A 23,583-nucleotide genomic window follows, 5' to 3' on the forward strand; every position below is an offset into this window, starting at 1 on the left:
ATACAATAATTGTACATTGTGTCAGACAATGCTTCATAACATGCAGTGTTTTTTTTTTTAGTTTTTTAATTCTTGCAATAAAAAATGTTAAGAAATAAAGGGTAAATGATAAAGTCCAAGTCCACCACTGTACCACCATGCATAACTAAAAAATATATACTTTAAAGATTAAATAAATAATTATATCACACTTAAAATCTACAAGTACCTTTAAATTGCTGGCTATTCCATGTCACAGTTTAATACTAAATGAGCAGCAGTTACTTCATAGAGAGGTTTCCTTATTGATTATTATTAAATTATGATGAGTTACAAGTTTTGACAAAGGGTGCTAAAAATGACTTACATATCATAAATTTACATTTAGTATACCACATACCAGTGTACAATACATTGTTTGATAACGAGTGACATACATAAAACATGTATTATGATACTTATGTTATTACTTAACAATGTAGGGAATTATAAAAAGGGCTGATCAAGACAAGGCAAATAGCTGGAAAATAGTGATAAATGAGGATAATTGAGTGTTACAAGTTATGATATTACTTCGGATTTACCTTGGAAAAGGAGATGACTAAATATAACAAATACTTAAGTTATTAGTTCTAGGGTACTGCAAGTTGTCATAGCAGCAGCTTAATACATTGCTTTCAGTGGGAAAGTAACATTTTTTACAATCCTTGAAACGTCACCGGTATTTAGTGAATGTGGTGATTGCCTGCTTACCTTATCTTCAGCGTAACTAGTCTTCAGATCTCTTGTTAGATCAATAATACTATATTTCTAAAACGGTTATACTATTGTCACATTACGTGATTATTAATATAAAAGTAATAACTGGATATCACATGAAAACACACATTTTCAGGAACACGGAACACATCGCGTTTGCGTTTCCTAAATTGACATGACAGAAGATCCGTTTTGATGTTGATGTTGGCACTTGGCAAGGTCCATTTCAAGCAAATAATGCAATTCTCATTTCAAGGAATCATAATAAATCAATGTCGACTTAGTTATATTCCAATATTTCATAGTAGTAGCTACTGAAATGAATAGAATCTAAATAAAAATACCAATTGATATTTGAATACTATAATAGCTTTCAAACTGCCGAGCAACAAAAGTTAAGTAAACTAAACGTTTTCAACGTTTAGGTTGTGCTAGTAGCAATAGCAAAACGCTTCAAAGTGACGGACAACGGTGACGGACGGTCACCACAGTCAACAACTTTTATTATAACCCCTAAAATAAACCAAAATGCCTCTAGACTATCGGAGATTTAATGGCCCAGAAGACAGTGTATCCTACAAACGTTTCACAAAAGACTATTTCAAAACCTACGACGAACTGCACAAAGATTTAATAAACGAAAAAGGATCACGGAAAGATGGGCGCGCTCTATCCGAAGCGCGAAGCATGTGTATGTTTTGTACGTGTTTACTATCTTGAATGAGTAAATATTCCTTGAAAAAGTGTTAAGCTAATTGACAGTTTTCTTTCAGTTGCGAGGACAGACATGGTATCGCAAGCAAAAGGGTCAGCATATGTAGAATTGAAGAAAACTAAAGTTGTATGTTCTGTATTTGACCCAAGAGAAATACCCCATCAGAATGAGTTCAGGTTTGTTGTTCACCTATGATAACATTGCATGAATTGTATAGTAATTTAAATTGTATTTTTTCTTATTTAATGCATGTCAATTGTAAGATGTAATGTTGTCCCACCAAGTTTTTTGCCGATCCCATATTGGGATACCCTCCTCTAATTGAGGGGGGATTTAAGTCAGAGGTGTAGGGTTAGAGCCAGTGCAGATAAAAGACCTTCATAAGCGCATTGTAATATGCCTACTTTAATAATAAACTATCTTTATCTGATCTAGCTCAGAGTCCCCAGAAATGGTTCTTTCTAAGTGTTATTTTTAATTAGTTCAATTTTAGTTTGTGACTTAGAGAACACTTATGCTTTATTTTAATATCTTATTGTAACCAACTTAGATGTGTATTCTTTAATATTGACTTTAAATTACCATGTTCAACAGCCAACTTGGACAATTGTACTGTGAAGTCAAGTTTGCTCCATTCTCGTGTCCCCGCGAACGCAGACCGCACGCGCCAGACACTGAAGAGAAGGCATTGTCCGTAGCTCTGAGACAGGCATTGGAGCCAGCAGTCTGCAGGCATTTGTTTCCTAATTACCAGGTAATGACTATAACCTTGTGTGCAGTTAAAAGTAAACAACACAATCTTTTTAATTTTACAATGACTAGATAATAAAAATAAAATACTTTAATGTAAATGTGGGCATAAGTGTATAAAAATTATTGCTGGGTAGACTGTGATAGGGCAAGAACTAATATTTGAATACATACTTTACTGAGGCAGTCGGAAAGTAAGATTTCACTCTTTCTGCTCTACATTAGTGATATATGTGTATGATACAAAGCTACAAAAGAGCTTGTAGATGGTGTTTTAGAGACCTTAATCCATTTATTAAATCAGAGCTGAAGAATCAGCCTTGCTTATTATTATTATTATTTATTAATCATGCAGGCAGTTGAAACAACTGATAGTTGCCTGTATCTGAGTGATCTTCACTTAATATGTATTCTTTATGTGTCATGATTAAGTGACAAAGTCATGGGTTCCTTTCAGATTGATGTCTTCATCTATATTTTGGAACATGACGGAGCCTGCCTAGCTGCAGCCATCAATGCAGCAGGCCTAGCATTAGGAGACGCTGCAGTCCCCATGTATGATATAATCACTGCTTGCTCCTTAGCTGTCATCGGAGACAAGACATTCATAGATCCCACCGAGGCTGAAGAGCATGTAGCCATAATGAGTCCAGGAAACAACTCTAACCATGGAACGGTGACCATGTCTATGTTATCCGGATTAAAACAGATATCGGACTTTAGATTAACGGGTTCTATGGATGTAGAATGTACAACAAATGCTATAGAGATTTTAGAAAAAGAGTGTGATAGAATTGTTCCGAATATACAGAAGATTCTTGTTGTAAATGTTGTGAACCGTTTGAAACAACAAGCAGTTTTAAAGGAGGAAGCTAAGAAGAGGGAAGAATCATTGAATGTGAAGATGGAGGAGTGGAAATCATTATTAAACGCTGGATGAAGTTTAGACAGTGTTTTATTCAAAATATCCTTATGAATACTTATGATAGGTTTAATTAAAAGCTGTTTTTTCAGAACTGTTCTTTTATACACTTAAGTTAAATAAGTGGTATCAGTTCAACAAAAATTGCAAAATATGTCCACAATTATACAGAAAAATTCTACACAATAATTGTGCATAATATACCTTATTAATAATTGTGTGTATGTGTATGTAATTGTTTTTTTATGATAAAGGAGGCAAACAAGCAGACAAATCGCCTGATGGTATACAATTACTGTCGCCCACAACACCAGCGGATTGTAAGTGTGCCTTTAACACATTCACTGCCGGGAACCCACCTAGTGGGCGCTTGTGAACTTTGTTCAGATGCTTGTATGCAGCTATAGACCACCGGTTTCTGGGGTAGTGAGCCGTTTTTTGTCTGGCAGTGAATGTGTTAACATGGGAGTATACTCTTCTTTTCATGAACATACTGAAACTAATTGTATTCAAAACTAATTTCTCGTGATTGGCACTGAGAAGTAACAATCATGTCATTTATATTTAGCATAACATTTTCACTATTAAACAATTTAAAAAATCAATCCAAACTGAACAGAACATTTAAAAGAACAGCTTAGTGCACACTTAGAATTAATCTTCAGGCTTCTCCGGCGGCGGGCCGCACGGCTGCAGCATTTTCTCCATCAAGTTGAACTTCACGCGAGCTTTAGACTCATTTTCTACAATCGCGAAGTAGCTCAGCAAATCTGGATGTCCCATGTAACTGCAGCAGGAATCCCTGTGCTGGTTTGTTAACCATTCGTACTTCGTGGTGTCAGCGTGACCGGTACCGATGTATTTGCTTTGAAGATGCTCTAGTTGACTGTGGATATTATATCTTTCACCCATTTTAACAAGGCTTGGGTATTTTTAGGTTATGAATCTGTTTGATAAAACACTTCTATTCGGGATAACTCCAACGTTATATTTACTTTATAACGTCAATTATAAGTGTCGGTAAGTATAAAATGACGAAAAAGATGATACTGTGCTAAAATATAAATCTCATTCAAGCTACACTGCACAGCAAACCAAAGAAGTAAAACAAAACAACTACTGGTACTTTTTTTATGGATTGACAGCGTTGTCAATTACGGATTCCAGTATGATTGCATATATTATAAATTTAATACTATCGTGAGAGCTGGCAATACCAAAATTACCATGGAAACGGCGCTATTTTCAAACTCAATCGATTGATAGGATTCTCTTTGTTGATAGATTTATGTTTACATTTCTAAGACATTTCAATTATTTAAAATGTTAAAAGCTTTTGATCGGAAATCCAAATTAACAGAATTAAAGCAAAATGAAGAAGACCTTCGAAAACAAGCGAAAAAAAATTCTTCGTAAAAAGCTAGAAAATCAAAAAAGGGTGACACATCTATTTTTGCACGAGAAATGCCTCACTGAAATAGTAAGTCATTATCATTACAATTCTTAATGCATTCGTGAATATATACAGTCAAGGGCGGATTCCTGGGCCTTGGGCTGCGTCTAGCATAACATAAATATGTTTTGTTTGCGAAAAAAATACCTTGATTTTGACCATAAGACGCCTTCTCCTGAATATAAAGCTGGATACGCCCTTTTATTTTCTTTATTTCTGGTAGTTACTTAAATTAACATGATTTATTTGTATGCAGCCCAAACCAAAAAATCCAACGCATATTGTATATGCTTACTATCACAGCAATCAGATAACAACGATTGAGAACCTAGATCTTTTATACAATTTAACTCATTTACATCTTCAATGGAATCAAATAAACAAGATCCAAGGCCTTGAAAAACTTCACAAATTAAAGAAGCTATATTTGAGCCATAACAGGATTAGTGTGGTTGAGAAGTTAGAAACTCTGAAGTTTTTGGAAGAACTTCATATAGAGAAGCAAGATACCAACAACCCGGACGGGCTGTGCTTTGACCCCAGAACAATGATAGCCATTGGGGTATGCCAGTAAAATCCATAACAGACGGACGTACCGGACCGCGACCTTGATCCAGTCAGCATATTTTTTTCTCGGTCTCACTTATGGTTGCATCATTGACGGACGTACGGCGGACTACTTTCCACACGATCAAACAGGCCTCGGACCGGACCAAGGTCACGGTCTGGTACGTCTGTCTATTATAGATTTAAATTTTATAAGCGTGTTGTTTTATACAGTATTCTTTGAAACCAGTAGTTATTTAATACGGTTTAAATATTAGAACGGTATAAGAATAATTATTAATAGGTATTACCGTTTGAGAAATGGGCCTAGAAATGATCTCCCTTCTATTACTCGGCCAACCAAGTCATTTTCTTATTCTGATCAAACTGTAGTTATTCATAACCATTTCATAACTAAGGTCACTAGGGAGTTAGTTTTTGTTTGATGACCGATAGTTTCTGGAATAATTTATCAGCCTACTTTACATTAACGTTTTTTTTATAAGTTATATATATTTTATGTTTTTTTCAGTCATCACTGCGAATTTTGAATGTATCAGAGAACAAGCTCACAGATGTTGCATGGGCTAAACCACTCCGCCGATTGGAAGTCCTGATAGCTAAGAAGAATAACCTAAATGATTTTTCCGTGAGCGCCTTTGTATTTAAAGAAAAAAAGATCAAAATACTGAAAAGATTGTTAATAAGCCTACGAGAAACTACATTAAATGACGTTAACGATTACTTTCAGGACGTCGCGGATAGTCTTTGCACATTGATATCACTAGTGGATGTGAATTTCTTAGGCAATCCAATGACCAAAAAACATCGATATAAGGAAACAATCATAGCAAGATGTTCACAACTGCGTAAGCCTTTGATGCATTACAATGCAGCTCAGTTACCTATTAGATTTCTTAAGTTTACCAATAATGTGATCTTATTCTCAGGGGTCTTAGATACTGTGGTTTTGCACACTACATCCAAAACTTTCCTCCGAAGTTTTGATAAAGCGCTGCGACTACGTCAAATGCATGAAAAGAATAAAATCAGTATGACACAACAAGGCGCAGATGAATTCCTCGAACTTAATATGTTGCCGGGACCACGAGCTCATAGCGCCATCACTATTGCTGAGACGGAAACGAATCGAAAATCGAATGGTTAGTTTTATATTTTTATTTCGCAATTTTGTTAGAAAAAGAGAAATATTTTATTGCATGATCCCTACTGTACCAAACTAAAAGCTGTAACAGACGAGCGTTCCGGATCGTGACCTTAGATCACTTAAAACTGCGTCCTAACGGACATATGTCGAACCACCTTCCACTCGATCAAACAGGGCTATAACCGCGAAAATCGAAGTTCGTCAATTGCGGGCATTTTTTTCTGTCACTCTAATTACGTCTTAGTGAGAGTAATAGAGAAATTTCCCCGCAATTTGCGAATTTCTCTTTTCGCGGTAGGCCCCCAGGCCTCGGACCCAACCAAGTTCATGGTCCGGACCACGTCTGAAGCTGTAACTTTAAAATATGACTTATACATGTTTTAGTGACCGTGGTCGACGCTACCAGCAACTTTATGCCACGCAATATTTGGAATAGAACACTACCATCTCCCAACGAAACTGTAGCTCCTCCGAGTGAAGCACAGAAAGGAAAAGAAGCTTTCACTGATTCCTATGAACAACCAATCAAGGGAATCTTGAAGAAACCCATGCCTATGAAATATATTTAATAATGTATATCATAAATTCATACTTAAAGCTTTGAATTTAAATGTCATTAGTGTGGTGACTATATTTCTTACAGAAAATATTAAAAATAATTTATTTTACAAGAATCCAAACTAGTTCCTATATAAAAAAAATTGCTGTCAATCTCCTGTCAATAGTGTCAATGCAGTTTTTAGGTTATGTTTACATGTTAATAAAATTAAATGTATGTAAAATTACTTAAATAAATTTTAATGTTATTATGTTTTAAAGCAAATTAAGGCAAGTCATGACTAATAGTATTATTACTGATGCTTTCAACGTCCTTCATGAGGAGTCGTCAGGTAATAGTTTATATTATATAAAAAGTAAGAAGTTATTTTAGCAGTAGATTTTCATGATAAGACTTTCGTATTTTAGATCTATATTTGGGCGAGAGTCTGCCTGAAACACGGGCATTAGAGCCTCTAGAGTTTTTCAGAGAATATGTTTCAAAGAATATACCAGTTATCATCAGAGGAGGCTGTGCTTCCTGGCCGGCTGCAAACAAGTGGAATGCTGATTATTTTAGGTAAGCATATTCTTTTAAACCTTTCAAAACGGTTAAAAAAATGTTGTTAGATGAAATTAAGAATTTAGGGTGTTCGGTACTCAAGTGGTTTGGGCATGATTCTGTATAATTAGTGTATTTCTGGTAAAGATATTTTACGATATTTTGGGATTATCCCTGTTATGGGAACAAGTAGAAATTAGAAAATAACAATGAATTGGCCAATTTTACCTGCCTGAAATGTGATTTACTTCATAACTTTGATCTCACTAATGATTATCAACTTATTTCTTTATTGATTATCAAGTGTCAACTTTTTTCTTTTCTGCTTAGTAGGGGAAAGCGACTATAAACAGAGAACCCACCAAGTGGGTTCCCAGCACTCAATGTGTTAAAAATAGCTGAGAACATTTACATAAACAGACCTTGTAAATAGCCTTTTACCCTAAGTCTATATCACTGTTTTTTTTTTAAATGAGAAAATAACAATGAATAGTTCCTTCTTTGGGCCAATTTTACCTGCCTAATGTGATTTACTTCATAACTGTGACCTCGCTATTGATTATCAACTTATTTCTTTAAATTTAATTTCCAGGAAAACAATGCCAGATAAAAAGGTGACAGTGGCCGTCACCCCCAATGGTCTCGCTGATGGCATCACCACCAATGATGAGGGGAACGAATATTTTGTCATGCCATTTGAAGTGGATATGACAATGACGGAGTTTTTAGATTGCTTAGAACAGAAAAGGTAAACAGAAATTCCATTCTTATGATGTAAATGTAGGGCCATCCAAAGATATGGGTAAACACATGCATAATATGTGCAACGTGGTGGTCAAGTGATATATTGTATGAGACTTTATATATTCCCGATAGCCGCAGGCAGAAACTAAATTTAAATAAATTTATTTATTTATTTATTTATTTATTTATAGCCTCATATCAGAAATACATTTTTTATACTGTATCTATAGTTTTTCCTTAATCTACGATAACCGATTCTGTGTGCCTTTGGGCAAAGGCCTCCCCCAATCTTCTCCACTCTTCCTTATTTTGCACTAATCTGGTCCATATTTTAGTCCTTCCAGCCATGTCTTCTATTTCATCGGACCATCTTTTAAATTGCCTACCTCTGTTTCTTTTATGTCCTCTAGGATGCCATAGTGTTACAATTTTGCTCCATTTATCTCCTCCTCTAATAGTATATCCAGCCCACTTCCATTTCAGTTGTTTTGTTTTGTATGTCACATCAGTAAATCCTGTTTTGTCTCTTAAATCCTTGTTACTTATTTTGTCAATTCTTCTTCTCTTTAAGATGCTTCTTTCCATGGCTCTCTGAGTTATACTCAACCTTTTACATTGTGCTTTGGTGAGTGCCCATGTCTGGCAGCCGTATGTGAAAATTGGTAGAATGCATGTATTGAAGAGTTTTCTTTTGATGTGCATACTTGTTTGACTATTTTTCATGACCTCTTTAAGAGACCAGTATCTCTTCCACGCGTTTCCAATTCTTCTGTCTATTTCCTTTGTTGTTGAGTCATGGTTGGATATTAGTTGACCTAAATATATATATTCTGTTACATACTCAATGGTGTTGTCATCTATTTTTATCTCTGTGGCCTCCATACTATTAGTAGTCATTGCCAGGGGTCGGACAAAAAGTGCGGATGACGTAAAAATGACGTACTTAATCTTGCACACAGGATGATGTTTGAGTTTGTATTTAAACTTCCGTGTGACATGTAGTAACAAAGTAGTATTAATGAAGTAACAAAATAATCGTAAATCCATGGAATTAATAATACAGGTGGTAGGGTGATGTAGTGAATAAAATAAATTTCACGAAACTTGTTACCATAAGGTATAATTATTTGAAATTAGTTAGAACAAGTCTGTGGGATCCTCAGATAAATAGGTTTAATAGTCAAAAGTGGGAACAGTAGGTAAGATTAGCAGTATACGCGTTTGTCACGTACCTCCAAAAACGGAAAATTGCCACAATATTCGAGTAAAGATGACATTTTAGAGCGTTTTCTTATATATTAGTAAATATAAATTTTAGCTAAATATAATCGTGAGGATACAATAGCTAAACAATAACGAAGTCAATTTATTGTTCAGTCAGCGTCAAATACTTCGTAGCAGTCAAAGTAGCCAAATAGTTCGGTACACCATATATTTAGTATGGTGTACCGAACTATTTGGCCACTTTGACTGCTACGAAGTATTTGACGCTGACTGTTCATCTGATTGACAATGTGTCAGTCAAAAACGTACTTACTCATTTCAAGTGGCGATATCGTTTAATAAAGAGGTCAATAAAGAGATTGATAAATGATACGTGATAATTGTTTATGAAAATCAAAAATACTATTTGAAATCATCCTATAAGTGGTTTGACGTCATTCGCACTTTTTGTCCGACCCCTGGTCATTGCTTTAGTCTTCTGGAGATTCATAGAGAGTCCGACTGCTTTACTAGCTGTATTCAGTTCTATGAGCATTTGCTGTAACTCTCTTGCTGTACTCGCGAAGACCACTATGTCGTCCGCGAATCTCAAATGGGTTAGTTTCTCGCCGTTTATATTTAAGCCGTTATTTGACCAATCAAAATTCCGAAATACTTCCTCTAAAACTGCTGTGAATAATTTGGGTGATAAAGGGTCGCCCTGTCTTACTCCTCTTTGTATATTTATGTCACAGCCTTCCTTTTCCAATTTAATTCTTGCTGTGGTGCCTGTGTAGATGTTCTTAATTATCCTTATGTACTAGTGCTCGACACCCTGATTTAGCAAAGCTTTCCAGATTTTTGAGTGGTCGAGTGAATCAAACGCCTTGCAATAGTCTACGAAGCAACAGTGATAATGAATGTTATATTCTTTGCATTTTTCTGCTATCTGTCTAGCTACGTGTATGTGATCCACTGTAGAGTAGTTGTTTCTAAAGCCTGCCTGTTCTCTCGGTTGATTTTCGTCTAAAGTTTTGGTAATACGGTTTAGAATAATTTTCGAAAATACTTTATACATATTTGACATTAAGCTTATAGGCCTATAATTTCCTATGTCATCTCTGTTGCCCTTTTTGTGTAATAGTTTAATTGAGAATACTGTCCATGATTTTGGTATCTTTTCTGTTTCCAGGATAATGTTGAAGATTTTAGTCAGGAGTGGTGTAATGATCTCTTTTGTTTCAAGTATCGCTTCATTTGATATATTATCAGGGCCTAATGCTTTGTCTCTCTTTTGAGTGCTGATTGCTTTTTCGACTTCGCTTTGCATAATCGATGGTACTTTGTCCGAGTCAGGTAATTCAATTTGTTCAGTTGATGATTTTTTTGAGTATAAGTCGCTATAGTAATCTGTGGCAGTACTTATAATGTCTGGTCTTTTAGTTTTGTCTTTGCCGAAAGAATTTTTTAGTTTGGGTATCCATTGCTCCTTTCCTTGTAGTAGTTTCATGGCTTTTTTAGTTCCTCCGGTTTTTTCTATTAGGTTCTCCAAAGTCCGTAGTCTATGATCTTTCCTGTCTTTTCGCATATTCGTTCTTAGTTCTTTACTTAATTGAGTAATGACTCTTCTAATTTCTAAATTTAAATAAAAATAGTTCTTGAATGATTTGCTTGTAGCCGATCCTAGCGTTTTCCCACTTTGTAGAGGAAAGTGCCTACAAACAAAGAACCCGCCAAGCATGTTCCCAGCACTCAATGTGTTAAATAAAGATTTACATAAACTCACCTAGTCAATAGCCATTTACCCTAAGTCTGTTTATTATAGCAGTGTTCCTTCTGAATGAAAACATTTACGTATTTAAATAAACTATATTTGATGATGAAAACCAAAACTCTCAAATTGAAAATCGAAAGAGAGAGAAAATTCCTTTAAATATCCCTCATTAATAAAACAGAAAAAAAATTAAAATACCTACTTTTCAACCTGATAGGCAACTAAGGAGCAAGCTATGCGTTGCACCTAAACGCAACGCAAAAGCTGTCCCATGTAGCCTTGATTCCATAAACTAATACTACAAATGTTTTTTCTACAGAGAAAATTATATACCGTACATACAGAAACAGAACTCCAATCTAACAGAAGATTTCAAAGAGCTACTCTGTGACATACAATCAGAAATACCCTTTGCCAGCGAGGCATTCAACAGGTCACCGGACGCTGTCAACTTTTGGATGGGAGATGACAGGGCTGTCACATCAAGTAAGGAATGATTTTTCATATTTTACAAGCTTATTTCACCTGCCAGGTTAGAAATGGCACAGTGTAAAAAGTAACGCCTTTGATGTTTGCGTAAATGCCGAGTCTCAATGAGAACACAGTAGGGTTGTCACAGACTTTAACTGCCTAAAAGGACAGCTGGATAAATGAATATGGGTAGCCCTGTAAGTAGTACCGAGCTACTAACAATGGCGATGTTTGCAGCTCGGGTGCGCGCGATCCACCCCTTGCCCCTCGCACCCCGCACGATTGCCCTGTCTAGATGGCTTCGTCGAATGACTGTACTGTTTGTTAGACTGTGGTAATGGGCACGAGAGTTAATGGGCAAGTCTGGCACACAACAATAAAATCATTTAACGGCAGCGAAATTTTCAAATTAGTATTCTTTTTTGTAGGTATCGATAGTAAATTGAACCGCCAACTGCAAGATGGACCACAAAGTTTCTTCAATTTTCAAGTGAAAACTTCTTTAGCGGCGTTGTGTACTTTTTGTTATGGGGAAAATACTTCGAACAACACCGGCTTTCGACACGTCGGAAGGGAGGAGCCTAAGTGATATCTTACCGTATAAATCTTTCTGCCATTTTTTGCGGGGGGAAACGTGCACACAGTCGCACTTCTCACTCACTAGTCTCACTACATACAAAATCCAATTTGTAATGACAAATACATAGAAAATGACACACGTCAAAGACAAATCTTGCACACCTCGATCTCTTTTTGTGCACGGACGAGTCACAACATGCACCGCCATAGGCACAGTTGTACCTATGCTTTGGCTGAGGGGAAATAGTATGAATGCCGTCTCACTTCCCTGTGCTGCTCAAAGGGAAAAAATGTTAAATATCGCGACAGGTCACGTGACTGACAGATTCGTCAGATTGAAAATTCGTAAGACGGACACTTGACCTGATCGAAAAAACTCCATGATGGTTCTAGTAATGATGATGGTGTAAGAGTCGTTGAAATTATGGATGGAAGTTGATTTTTCTCAGAGATAAACTTTTAAATGTTAAATAATTGTAATATGTAGTTTTGAAGTGTTAAATTTTTAATGTAATATAAATTGTCATGTTTGTGTACGATAGCGCAATTAATGAATATTGTATTTTAACACATAAATGATAGTACTTTTATACTGATAATTAAAGCAATTCGTGCAAAAAAAATCCCTAAACATGCCAAAATATCAAAAATGCACAACGTTAATATTCAAGTTTTCACTTCTGCCGGCACACCCGGAGTGCAACCCGTTGTTTTTTTTTATAGCTTAATATCGTGCGCTTAAGTCACCTTCACTCATCAATTCATTCAATACTGTGTGACTTGTGTGAGTCATTCACCTCAACTCTCCTGGCGATACCTATATGTTGAGTCAAATTAATCAAATCTTCCCATTTAATATGCCTAGAATTTGGTATACTTATGAAAGACTGGTTACAATATTAACCATAGTAAATGTTAGTTGTTGTAACAACCATTGAGTTTGGGTTCAATAGAATGATTTTGAATGTGTGGGGAAGTGGAGCTGAATCGCTGAAGTGAATTTGCGCTTTAACTGTTATTAGTACAAACTCCAAATGTATTGCTATTTCTTGTATTTACAGTTATTACTGTTGGAACAGAGTAACCTAAGAATATCGGGGACTACTTATTTTAAAGGAAAAAATGAAAATTTTGATAAAAACTTACTTATTTAACTTTCAGTGCACAAAGACCCATACGAGAACATCTACTGCGTGATAGACGGTTTCAAGGAGTTCATCCTCATACCCCCCACGGATCTGCCTCTAGTACCCTACCACCGCTACCCTAGAGCAGAGTTTCAGTACAGTGAGGGTTGGAAGATAGTGCCGGTTAAAGATGAAGATGAAACTGGGTTGCCGTGGATTTGTGTAGGTATGTATATGAGTTCATCCTCATACCCCCCACGGACCTGCCTCTAGTACCCTACCACCGCTACCCTAGAGCAGAATTTCAGTACAGTGAGGGTTGGAAGATAGTGCCGGTTAAAGATGAAGATGAAACTGGGTTGCCGTGGATTTGTGTAGGTATGTATATGAGTTCATCCTCATACCCCCCACGGACCTGCCTCTAGTACCCTACCACCGCTACTCTAGAGCAGAGTTTCAGTACAGTGAGGGTTGGAAGATAGTGCCGGTTAAAGATGAAGATGAAACTGGGTTGCCGTGGATTTGTGTAGGTATGTATATGAGTTCATCCTCATACCCCCCACGGACCTGCCTCTAGTACCCTACCACCGCTACTCTAGAGCAGAGTTTCAGTACAGTGAGGGTTGGGAGATAGTGCCGGTTAAAGATGAAGATGAAAGGGTTGCCGTGGATTTGTGTTGATAGGTATTTGAGTTCATCCTCATACACATCATACTCATCCTCATACTCATGACATTTAGAATTTATTCTAGAAACAATCTAGACTAGTATTTTTTATAAAAAAAAATTGTATGACTATATTTTGTGAAATTTTTAGTATTAAATTTGATCTATGAATTATATTCATTAGTATTATATATGGAATAATAATTACAACATCAATAAATTGCTCTGATAATTAGCTTAAGATAATTATATGTAATACTGTCTTACTATTCATAAGTGCTTGTTGCTAGGCCTACATGAATAAAGTATATTTGAATTGAATTGAATTGAATACCCCGCACGGACCTACCTCTAGTGCCTTACCACCGCTACCCTAGTGCCGAGTTTCAGTACAGTGAGGGTTGGGAGATAGTGCTGATAAAAGATGAAGGTGAAACTGGGTTGGTGTGGATTTGTGTAGGATTTAATGTCTATTTAACTACTTGTTAACTGACCAATGGTAAATCTTAATAGTCATTTAAAAGTTGCTGTTAGTAGCCAGCAAAATTGATCATGAAATTCATGATTACTGTTTAGGAGACAATTTTATTAAATTTGATTTGCACGCCATCTACCGTCACATAAATACTTACATCATACTTAAAGACTTACTTGTACCAAATACGTATTGATGGTAGTAGAAACGTAAGTTACCTACGGAGCCGTACAGGATCATCTACATCAGCGGTTAGATTCGAAGTACGAATTTGTCTTAGGCTTTACCCAACTTATGCAATACTCGCGACGCGCCCCGGCTTCGCACGGGTAGTTCAATCAATTTAAACAAAACCTTAACAAATTATACACATAAACCTTTCCCAAGAACCGCAAAATCTATTCCGTAGTTTTAGCAGCAGTAGCAGACAGAAAGACGCGTCAGGGGACTTTGTTTTACAAGCTGGTGTAGTAATGAATATTTTCTTGTAGTTTAGTACTAATTTTCTTTGCGATTTTGGAGTTTACCCCGGTTTCATATTTACTCATACTACTTTAAAATGCACTAAAAAAATGAGGCAATTTATTTCAGATCCCAAGCAGCCCGATTACACGAAATACCCCCAATTCAAGAAGGCCCACAAATACAGCGTGAGTCTAGAGAAGGGCGACTGCTTATACCTGCCCAGCCTCTGGTTCCACCATGTCACACAAAGTCATGGGTGCATAGCGGTCAACTATTGGTACGACATGGATTTCGATATCAAGTATTGTTATTTTAAGATGTTAGAGAAGATGTGTAAGTTCTAGGTAAAAAATTATCAATAAATGCTTAAAAAATAATATTGTTTTTTTGCGAGTTCTACCTCTTCCTAGTTAGCTGTAGGGGAGAGTGGGGCTAAAAGTGCCGGGATTAAGTTGTTCCGATGAGTATAGGAACGCAAGTAAACAACGGTGCGATTTGTATGATGGTTGTTGCGAATTGCAGGAGACTATGCCGTTGCGGGAGCTGTTTTAGTTGCTGCCTTTATAGTAGAATAGTAGTTATGGTTAAAAAAAAAAACGATGGCACTACTAACCCCACGGAATAATATATATATATATATAGATATTTTTTTATTAACTGTTGATAGTAGGTAATAAAAAATAGTCACATATTTCGACGTACTGTAATACACTATTTTAGCGTGTGTGAATCCGCTCGCGTAGGGACGCAGAGTTTCGCGTAAAACTCCCTATTTGAAACGACGGAACAACCAGACCCATAGCGGGATTAGTTGTCCGTTCCGACCGATTGTCATGAAAAATATTCCGGTAAGAAAACCGTTTAACAATGCACAAAACTACAGTATTCAGAAACGCAAATAATCATTCTTTAATATAGCGCGAGCCCCACATCTTTCTCACACTGTTTTCATAGCTCAATTTGGTATTTTTATGAAAATCAGCACTCTTAGCCCCGCTCGCCCCTATTCAAGATTGAAGGGAGGGGGCATATCATCATCAGATTCTGACCAAAGTACAGGCAGATTCACGAAAGCCGGCACGAATGTAATGAAAGAAACGTATTATAGGTATTTGTCATTGTTGTATGATTGACACACGTGTCGGTATACAGCCAGAGTCACAATTTTATTGGTTAATCTGTTATACAAATAAATATTTCCAATCGTCCCAAGCTTTCGTGAATCGAGCTGTACGGAGATAGGTAAACGTGTCAGTATTCGACATGTTAATGCACAATAGACGACACTCTTCTTTCGCCTCTCAGTATTACAAACATTTTTTATCGATATGGATAGTTGTGTAATAGAAGAAAAAACGATCAACCAAATAAAAATAAAAAAGATTACTTGAGGTTTGTATAAAATCATACAGAAACAGATGCAATTTATTCTTCGGAATCCACGTCAGTAGGCACAGCCAGCCAAGAAAGTGGTTTACCACTTTTCGACTCTATTTGTCAAGTAATAGAGTCGAAAAGTGGTAAACCACTTTCTTGGCTGACTGTACACACAGCAGATTTTTATTTGTGATAGTGATAGGAGTAGATAATTATTAATTTCTCAACATTCTCTGGGAGTAAATAGTTTCGTTTATCACTATTTTATTACTTAATATGATAAAGTATGTATAGTTAAGTCTTAACTCACCACGTCTATTGTATATTTTGCATAAAGGCTGCACCAGACGCCAACGGTCTTGGGCGTCTGAACGGAGCTTATACCCCTCACCGCACCACCCGCTGTAAAAGATCGAGCGCGCAGAACTATGCGTTCGAAATTCGCTTGCTCGCGCGCGCAACGCAGCACAGGTCCGTCTAACAACACGACTTGCCCCGCACTGACTACGGACGAGAGTGGGGTAATAGTAGGGACCTAGGCGGGAATTAGGATTATTTTTTTTATTAGGAATTGAGGCACAGTTTTATGAATTTGCAAAAAGAAAGAAAACCAAATCATTCTATAGTGTTTTGTGAGAAAGATTGTAAAGTTTCATATATTTTCGATAAAAGTTGCAGTAGTAATAAGGATACAACTGAAAGAAATAGGGGTGACTTCAAGATTTTTCTTGCTCACTTATTTAAATTAAAATCGATTATCAGAAAAACCATATCATTTCTTTCTTTTTCTCAGAAAGTGTCATATTAAATATAAAAAAATGGTTCAGAGTAAGTTTTACGGCATTTTGCGGGAGGAGCCTTAACTGAAGTTAACTGTCGCGAATGATTATAAAATAATGTAAATATATCGGCATGTTTTTTTAATATGGGTAATAAATTAATAAGTACCTGGGCGACCGAGCTTTGCTCGGTTATAACTATTTATTGTAATATGGTGGTGTATATGTGATAATCTTAACTAAATTTTTTTACTAAATTAAACTTGTCTAAAACAATAAAAATTAAAAAATTATATATAAACTTGAACATATAAAAAAAAAACAAAAGTTAGTCACCGGGCGAGATTCGAACCCGTAACACTCGTTTAGCAGTCCGCGTCTTAACCCGCTGGACCAGACGGACAGTGGCCGGTAACACGAAATTAGCGACCATATTCTGCGTCGAAAGAAAAATGCATGAAAACTCGAAAACACGCGTTTTCCCAAACATAAGACTAATCTAGATCGATTGTATACCCCCAAAAACCCCCATATACCAAATTTCATCGAAATCGTTAGAGCCGTTTCCGAGATCACAGAAATATATATACATAATATATATATACAAGAATTGCTCGTTTAAAGGTATAAGATACTTGATATCGATAAAAATGTTTCTGGAACTAGCAAGATTGCGACAGTCCTTTGTTTTGCCGCGTAAATTCCGGGCTCTGGTAATAACGAAACTTGTCACGCTGACAGCGTGATCTCGCATAGTTTTCACATTCAGGCTTTCTTAATAAAACGTCTGTTATAAAGTCATATTTTTATTTCACCATTATGAAAACCGATAGGCAGAACACAAGTGAGGGTGATATTTGTAGCTGTGTATGTTTATTCTTGGAGTCTCTTTGCCTCATCATTGCGACTTTCTGAAAAAAAATAGCGTATTTACTATATATACATTCAAATCAATACAATTAATTACGTACGTTCTATTAAGCAAACCAGTAACATTCTAGCCATAGATATCAGTAAGGTAAATGTGAGAAAGACCGTCTATCCTATCAGGTAAGACCGTCTACGTCGCTTTTATCTCTTGCGTCAGAACGTCGGGTATAGAGCAGCAGTATGAGCGAACCTGTTTCTTTCTGTGTCTGAGAGAAGTACGTATAATACGAGAGCTAACCTAACCAAAAATGTTATACACTCTAGAGCAGGGGTCAATAAACTGCGAATTCCATATACCCCCTCACGAAGGCCTTCCCGCGGTCGGAGGACGGTGCGTAAGTACATTCTTGGTTTTTACCACTGTGTTGGGGTACAGGTTGGACTGCGGCCGGTCCCTCGCCACGCACACGCTGTTTATCTCGCACACACCGACGGCGTTGTGCGTCACACACCAGCTGCTAACGAGCCACGCGCGTATGATCGACGGTCGGCCTGGCACTTATCGTTAGGTATACAAGAGGTTACCACTGTGTCCGGGTACAGGTTGGACCGCGGCCGGTCCCTCGCCACGCACACGCTGTTTATCTCGCACACACCGACGGCGTTGTGCGTCACACACCAGCTGCTAACGAGCCACGCGCGTATGATCGACGGTCGGCCTGGCACTTATCGTTAGGTATACAAGAGGTTACCACTGTGTCCGGGTACAGGTTGGACCGCGGCCGGTCCCTCGCCACGCACACGCTGTTTATCTCGCACACACCGACGGCGTTGTGCGTCACACACCAGCTGCTAACGAGCCACGCGCGTATGATCGACGGTCGGCCTGGCACTTATCGTTAGGTATACAAGAGGTTACCACTGTGTCCGGGTACAGGTTGGACCGCGGCCGGTCCCTCGCCACGCACACGCTGTTTATCTCGCACACACCGACGGCGTTGTGCGTCACACACCAGCTGCTAACGAGCCACGCGCGTATGATCGACGGTCGGCCTGGCACTTATCGTTAGGTATACAAGAGGTTACCACTGTGTCCGGGTACAGGTTGGACCGCGGCCGGTCCCTCGCCACGCACACGCTGTTTATCTCGCACACACCGACGGCGTTGTGCGTCACACACCAGCTGCTAACGAGCCACGCGCGTATGATCGACGGTCGGCCTGGCACTTATCGTTAGGTATACAAGAGGTTACCACTGTGTCCGGGTACAGGTTGGACCGCGGCCGGTCCCTCGCCACGCACACGCCGGTCATCTCGCACACACCGACGGCGTTCTGCGTCACGCACCAGCTGCCCACAGGCCACGCGCGTATGAACGTCGGTTGGCACGCCTCGCACAGTCTTATGGTTAGGTTCGCTGAAATTATGGCGTTTATCAGACAACCAGAAAAAAATAATTGGCCTGGTGTTCCCGACAGATTTGAATAAGTATTAATGCCTAATATATTGTCAATTCTGGTTTCTATTCAGGTTTGTTAAGGTTATTTATTTATCAATTAAAAAAGCCTAGCTGACGCTGTTTCACTCATAAGGAAAAAGAAGAGTGTGCTCTCGGTTAGATCTGGATGTCTTAATTAGGTTGATGTGTTTGAGAGTGGTTCATGAAACAGGAGACTCTAAGGAGCCAACTTGGGTAAAGGAAAATATTAGAACTCTGAAAGTAAATAAAAAATCAGAGCGCTAAATTAGCTTTGCAAGAGGTTGGTAAATACTGTAAATAGTTAAATGCAGATACTCACTAAACCGAAGCGAGCAGCGGGCTCATCGGGCTGATCTTACATGTCACACAGTGCTGTGTTGCTTCTGGTAGGTATCAGATTTCTAGGAGTGCGCCAGCCTATTAATTGTTTGACAAAAAACTCACGGCCTGAATAGTCGTTAAGAAGCCATTTCAGAAGACAGATCTTACGGGCTCGAGCTGAGAAATATCTCAGCAGTGACGCAGCACTGCATAACACCTGGTAGCTCGCAGCAAAAGCCACACCGTTCAGGGATTTTGGAGTGTGCTAGCCTATATGAGTGCAGAATACAAACTCACGGCCGGAGTAGTCGTTGGGAAGCCACTTTAGAGGACTGATCTTACGAACTTGCGCAGCGATCTCAGCAGTGACGCAGCGCTGCATAGAGCCCGGTAGTTCGCAGCAAACGCCACACATGCCGGCCTCTTGAAGTCTGCCTCCCTATGCAATAATCTTCTATTAACCACCACATCGAAGATTACAACAGAGTATCGCTTACAAACGCTACTCGTTTTGGTTCGACACTGGCAAAATAAAACATTGGAACATCAGATCGAAAAGCGGCTTTCTAGAATTTTCAGAAGAGTTAAAGAAGTAACGTAACGGATTGATGGGATGCTCAAACAAAGATTCTCCAGCATTAAATCTGTCTTAGGACATCAGGTCGTGCTCTATAATTAGTGTTGTCATACATGGTTAAAAGACGCTAGTGTGAGGTCTCTTTTAGGAGATAAAGGGGATACCAGTGCATGTGGGGTGCATTGGCACTCGCGCAGGCCCTGCGCTGCGCACTCCGCGGCGTGGCAGCTGCCGTCGCTGAGACAGCGCCCGTCCAGCCCGCAACTACAGGACGGATCCGTACAGGAACACTCTTGGCCTAATCTCGAACAATCCTGTTGACCATGAAAACCTATGAGTCATCGTTAAAATAGTGGTCGAGACACAACGACAGAAGGGATCCACACCAACGCCAATCGTTATGGCGGTCTAATTTCAAAGAGTCCTGTTAATTGTGAACATTTATCAGCATATTCCATTAGGATAAGACCCTCCCAGCCCACAGTGGCAAGACGGATCCGTAAAGAAACACTCTTGGCCTAATCTCGAACAATTCTGTAAACCACGAAAATTTACGAGTAGGTGTTGTAGGTAACTGACTGAGCGACCGAGTTTGAGTAAAAATGCTTTCGAATTTCAGCTAGCTGTTCTCCTATACAGGTCGCATTTCTCAATCGATTCTCATAAATATTGAGTAGGTTCAATATTAGGGATTATTTTTGTCGATTCAGTTTTTGCACAATTTTCAAAATGGCGGAGTCATGGGATTAAAAACTTTTGGAAAAGCACGAAAAGAATGGAGTCTAGGCCTGGTCTGTCTGTAAGCGTTAACGGTATCTCGGATCCTAAGTGTATTGCTAACGTGTTTATGGAACAGTTCAATGTGAGGTGCTCTTCCACCGACATCGGCGAGGTCGAACCGCAGCAGGTGCTCGATGCTGGCGGACTGGACGGGGAGTCACAGACCAGGTTCAGTATTAGCGACGTAAGTCAAATAATAAAAGGTATGAAAAGGGGTAAATCTCCCGGTCACGACCACTTGAGCATCGAGCACGTGCAGTGTGCCGGTCCCCACCTGCCTCGAGTACTAGCAATGTTTTATAACCTATGCATATGTCACTCTTACCTACCGCCGCTTATGACAAAAACGATTGTAATACCTATTGTCAAAAATAAGACGGGTGACATTTCGGATAGTGCTAACTATAGACCTATTTCTCTGGCAACAATTGTAGCGAGGGTGCTCGACGGCCTGCTCAACGTACAATTGGATAGGTATTTAAAATTGCACGACGCGCAGTTCGGCTTCCGTGCAGGCTTATCTACCGAAAGTGCTATTATTTGTTTGAAGCAGGCTGTCGAGTACTATACGCGTAGGAAAACACCTATTTATGCGTGTTTTTTAGACCTTAGTAAAGCCTTCGATCTTGTTAATTACAATTTACTTTGGAAAAAACTTGACGATGTGCAATTTCCTCGAGAACTCACACGCATATTTAGGTGTTGGTACTCTGGCCAGAGAAATAGTGTGCGTTGGGGTGACGTGATGTCCGACGAGTACGGACTCGAGTGCGGGGTGAGGCAGGGGGGGTTGACCTCACCCAAGCTGTTCAATTTGTATATGGATGCCCTGATCGGTGAGCTCAGCAGTACTCATGTTGGTTGTCATATAGATAGGGTGTGCTTTAATAATATAAGTTATGCCGATGACATGGTACTGTTGAGCCCATCGATCGGTGGTATAAGAATACTAATTGAGAAGGCGAGTCTTATGCCCAAAAACATAACTTACGATATAATGTCGCGAAAAGTGAGTACATGGTTTTTAAGGCGGGGAGCAAGTGCCCATCATACGTCCCACCCATTCGCTTGAATGGCGTACAACTGAGGAGGGTTTATTCCTTTAAGTATCTTGGGTACTTGGTCACCGACGATATGCGTGACGACGCGGACATCGAACGCGAGCGTAGGGCATTAGCTATTAGGGCTAATATGGTCGCCCGTAGGTTCAGCAGGTGTACAGCGCAAGTTAAAATAACACTTTTTCGAGCGTATTGTACTTCGCTGTACGCCTGCAGCCTGTGGACGAGATACACGCAGCGTTCTATGAATGCCATGCGTGTACAGTACAATGACGCGTTCAGGGTACTGTTGCGGCTGCCGCGATACTGCAGTGCGTCGGGCATGTTCGCTGACGCGCATGTGGACGGTTTCCACGCGACGATGCGCAAGCGCTGCGCCGCGACGCTCCGAAGGGTGCGCGACAGCCGCCACAGTCTCCTGGCCGTCGTGGCAGGGAGATGGGACAGTGCATTAATTAGGCACTGGACCTCCCAACATCTTAGTTTAGGTACTAACATAGTAATTTAAGTATATTTGAACTAACAAAATATGGATTGTGTCGTCCGAAATAAATGATTTTTATTTTTATTTTTTATTTTATTTATTTATTACGCGAGGTCGACATCTTACAGAGCCACTAGTCTACATTTGAGACCCTACTCGTAATGTGAGATTTCGCTGATTGAAGGTATCCTACAAATGATGAGGACTTACAATGCCGAATTCTGTAAGATTAGCGTGCTGACACTTGCTCGTGCAGCACGGACCTTGCGAAGGATGGCAGGCCGCCGTCGGTGCCACGGCGCAACCGCCTTTGTGCAGTGTTCTGCAAGAAAAAAAACCAATAAATAACAGCTAATTCTTAATATCGTATATTAAAAAGCCTAAAGAAACCTTGTAAGTTATCCAGTACACGGTAGACTATTGACTAATTTTTGCTTCACGATTTAATTGTATGACCGTTCCCAATCTTTTTTTGGTAAACTCTCCACTCAACATAGCTTCGGGACCAGCGTTAGTTTCGATGTTATTCTTCAAATATCAACGTTAGTATCACCCGAAATACGTCAACTGCTGGATATAGGCCCTGAAGGATGGCTACAACTACAGTTCTTGCGCTGCCCCAATAAAATGGTTCACAGTGATATTGACTTGTTCATCCTGTAAAAAGTCCCTCCGTCGCACACGGTTGAATGTTGAAAGCGACCTTGTGGCGTTCCACTACGACGCACAGCCGGTTTTCGTATTTATACAATATTAAACGGTTCCCCTGGGTAAGAAGGCATGCTTCAATGCATTTCCCAACTTTGAAAAAAGTATGTAGGTAGGACACGATATAGTGATGGGTAGGACATCAATTTAAAATGAGTTTGTATGAGTACCTCATTCTCTAAAATGAGGTGTTACAATGTCTTACTTCAAATGAGGAGAGGTACTAGCAGTTTTGCAGCATCGACTATTCC

General features: G+C 38.9%; 5 protein-coding genes across 5 annotated transcripts in view; 2 read left to right on the forward strand and 3 right to left on the reverse strand.

Annotated features, from left to right (window-relative positions):
• LOC133530442 (putative divalent cation/proton antiporter TMEM165) overlaps positions 1-922 on the reverse strand; it is a 46,546-nt gene extending 45,624 nt beyond the window's left edge. The window contains exon 1 of the mRNA XM_061868354.1: positions 733-922. The gene's annotated coding sequence lies outside the window, so the exon portion shown is untranslated. The remainder of the gene's footprint in view (positions 1-732) is intronic.
• A 165-nt stretch (positions 923-1,087) lies between these two features.
• Positions 1,088-6,889, forward strand: LOC133530416 (uncharacterized). The gene is made up of 9 exons (XM_061868326.1): positions 1,088-1,429; positions 1,512-1,629; positions 2,048-2,207; positions 2,661-3,140; positions 4,835-5,140; positions 5,657-5,773; positions 5,876-5,993; positions 6,075-6,287; positions 6,677-6,889. The coding sequence occupies exons 1-9, from the start codon at positions 1,267-1,269 to the stop codon at positions 6,859-6,861; spliced, it is 1,860 nt and encodes a 619-aa protein (XP_061724310.1). The 5' UTR covers positions 1,088-1,266; the 3' UTR covers positions 6,862-6,889.
• Positions 3,141-4,270, reverse strand: LOC133530444 (splicing factor 3B subunit 5). Its single transcript, XM_061868356.1, has one exon. It carries the CDS (start codon positions 4,035-4,037, stop codon positions 3,780-3,782), a length of 258 nt encoding a protein of 85 aa, XP_061724340.1. The 5' UTR covers positions 4,038-4,270; the 3' UTR covers positions 3,141-3,779.
• A 25-nt stretch (positions 6,890-6,914) lies between the features above and the next one.
• Positions 6,915-15,272, forward strand: LOC133530417 (bifunctional peptidase and (3S)-lysyl hydroxylase Jmjd7). Its single transcript, XM_061868327.1, has 7 exons — positions 6,915-7,182; positions 7,259-7,409; positions 7,984-8,139; positions 11,432-11,598; positions 13,324-13,561; positions 13,644-13,819; positions 15,022-15,272. The coding sequence occupies exons 1-7, from the start codon at positions 7,128-7,130 to the stop codon at positions 15,237-15,239; spliced, it is 1,161 nt and encodes a 386-aa protein (XP_061724311.1). The 5' UTR covers positions 6,915-7,127; the 3' UTR covers positions 15,240-15,272.
• Positions 15,273-17,841: 2,569 nt separating this feature from the next.
• The window catches only part of LOC133530446 (disintegrin and metalloproteinase domain-containing protein 10-like), a 28,925-nt gene continuing 23,183 nt past the window's right edge, over positions 17,842-23,583 (reverse strand). Inside the window, exons 10-14 of the mRNA XM_061868358.1 lie at positions 22,835-22,946; positions 20,464-20,613; positions 20,020-20,161; positions 19,175-19,338; positions 17,842-17,962 (exon numbers count right to left, since the gene is read on the reverse strand). Of these exons, the coding sequence (XP_061724342.1) occupies positions 17,858-17,962; positions 19,175-19,338; positions 20,020-20,161; positions 20,464-20,613; positions 22,835-22,946 (673 nt within the window). The 3' untranslated portion in view covers positions 17,842-17,857. The remainder of the gene's footprint in view (positions 17,963-19,174; positions 19,339-20,019; positions 20,162-20,463; positions 20,614-22,834; positions 22,947-23,583) is intronic.

The sequence above is a fragment of the Cydia pomonella genome, chromosome 22, assembly GCF_033807575.1.
Source record: "Cydia pomonella isolate Wapato2018A chromosome 22, ilCydPomo1, whole genome shotgun sequence".
In the NCBI taxonomy this organism is placed as follows: Eukaryota; Metazoa; Arthropoda; class Insecta; order Lepidoptera; family Tortricidae; genus Cydia; species Cydia pomonella.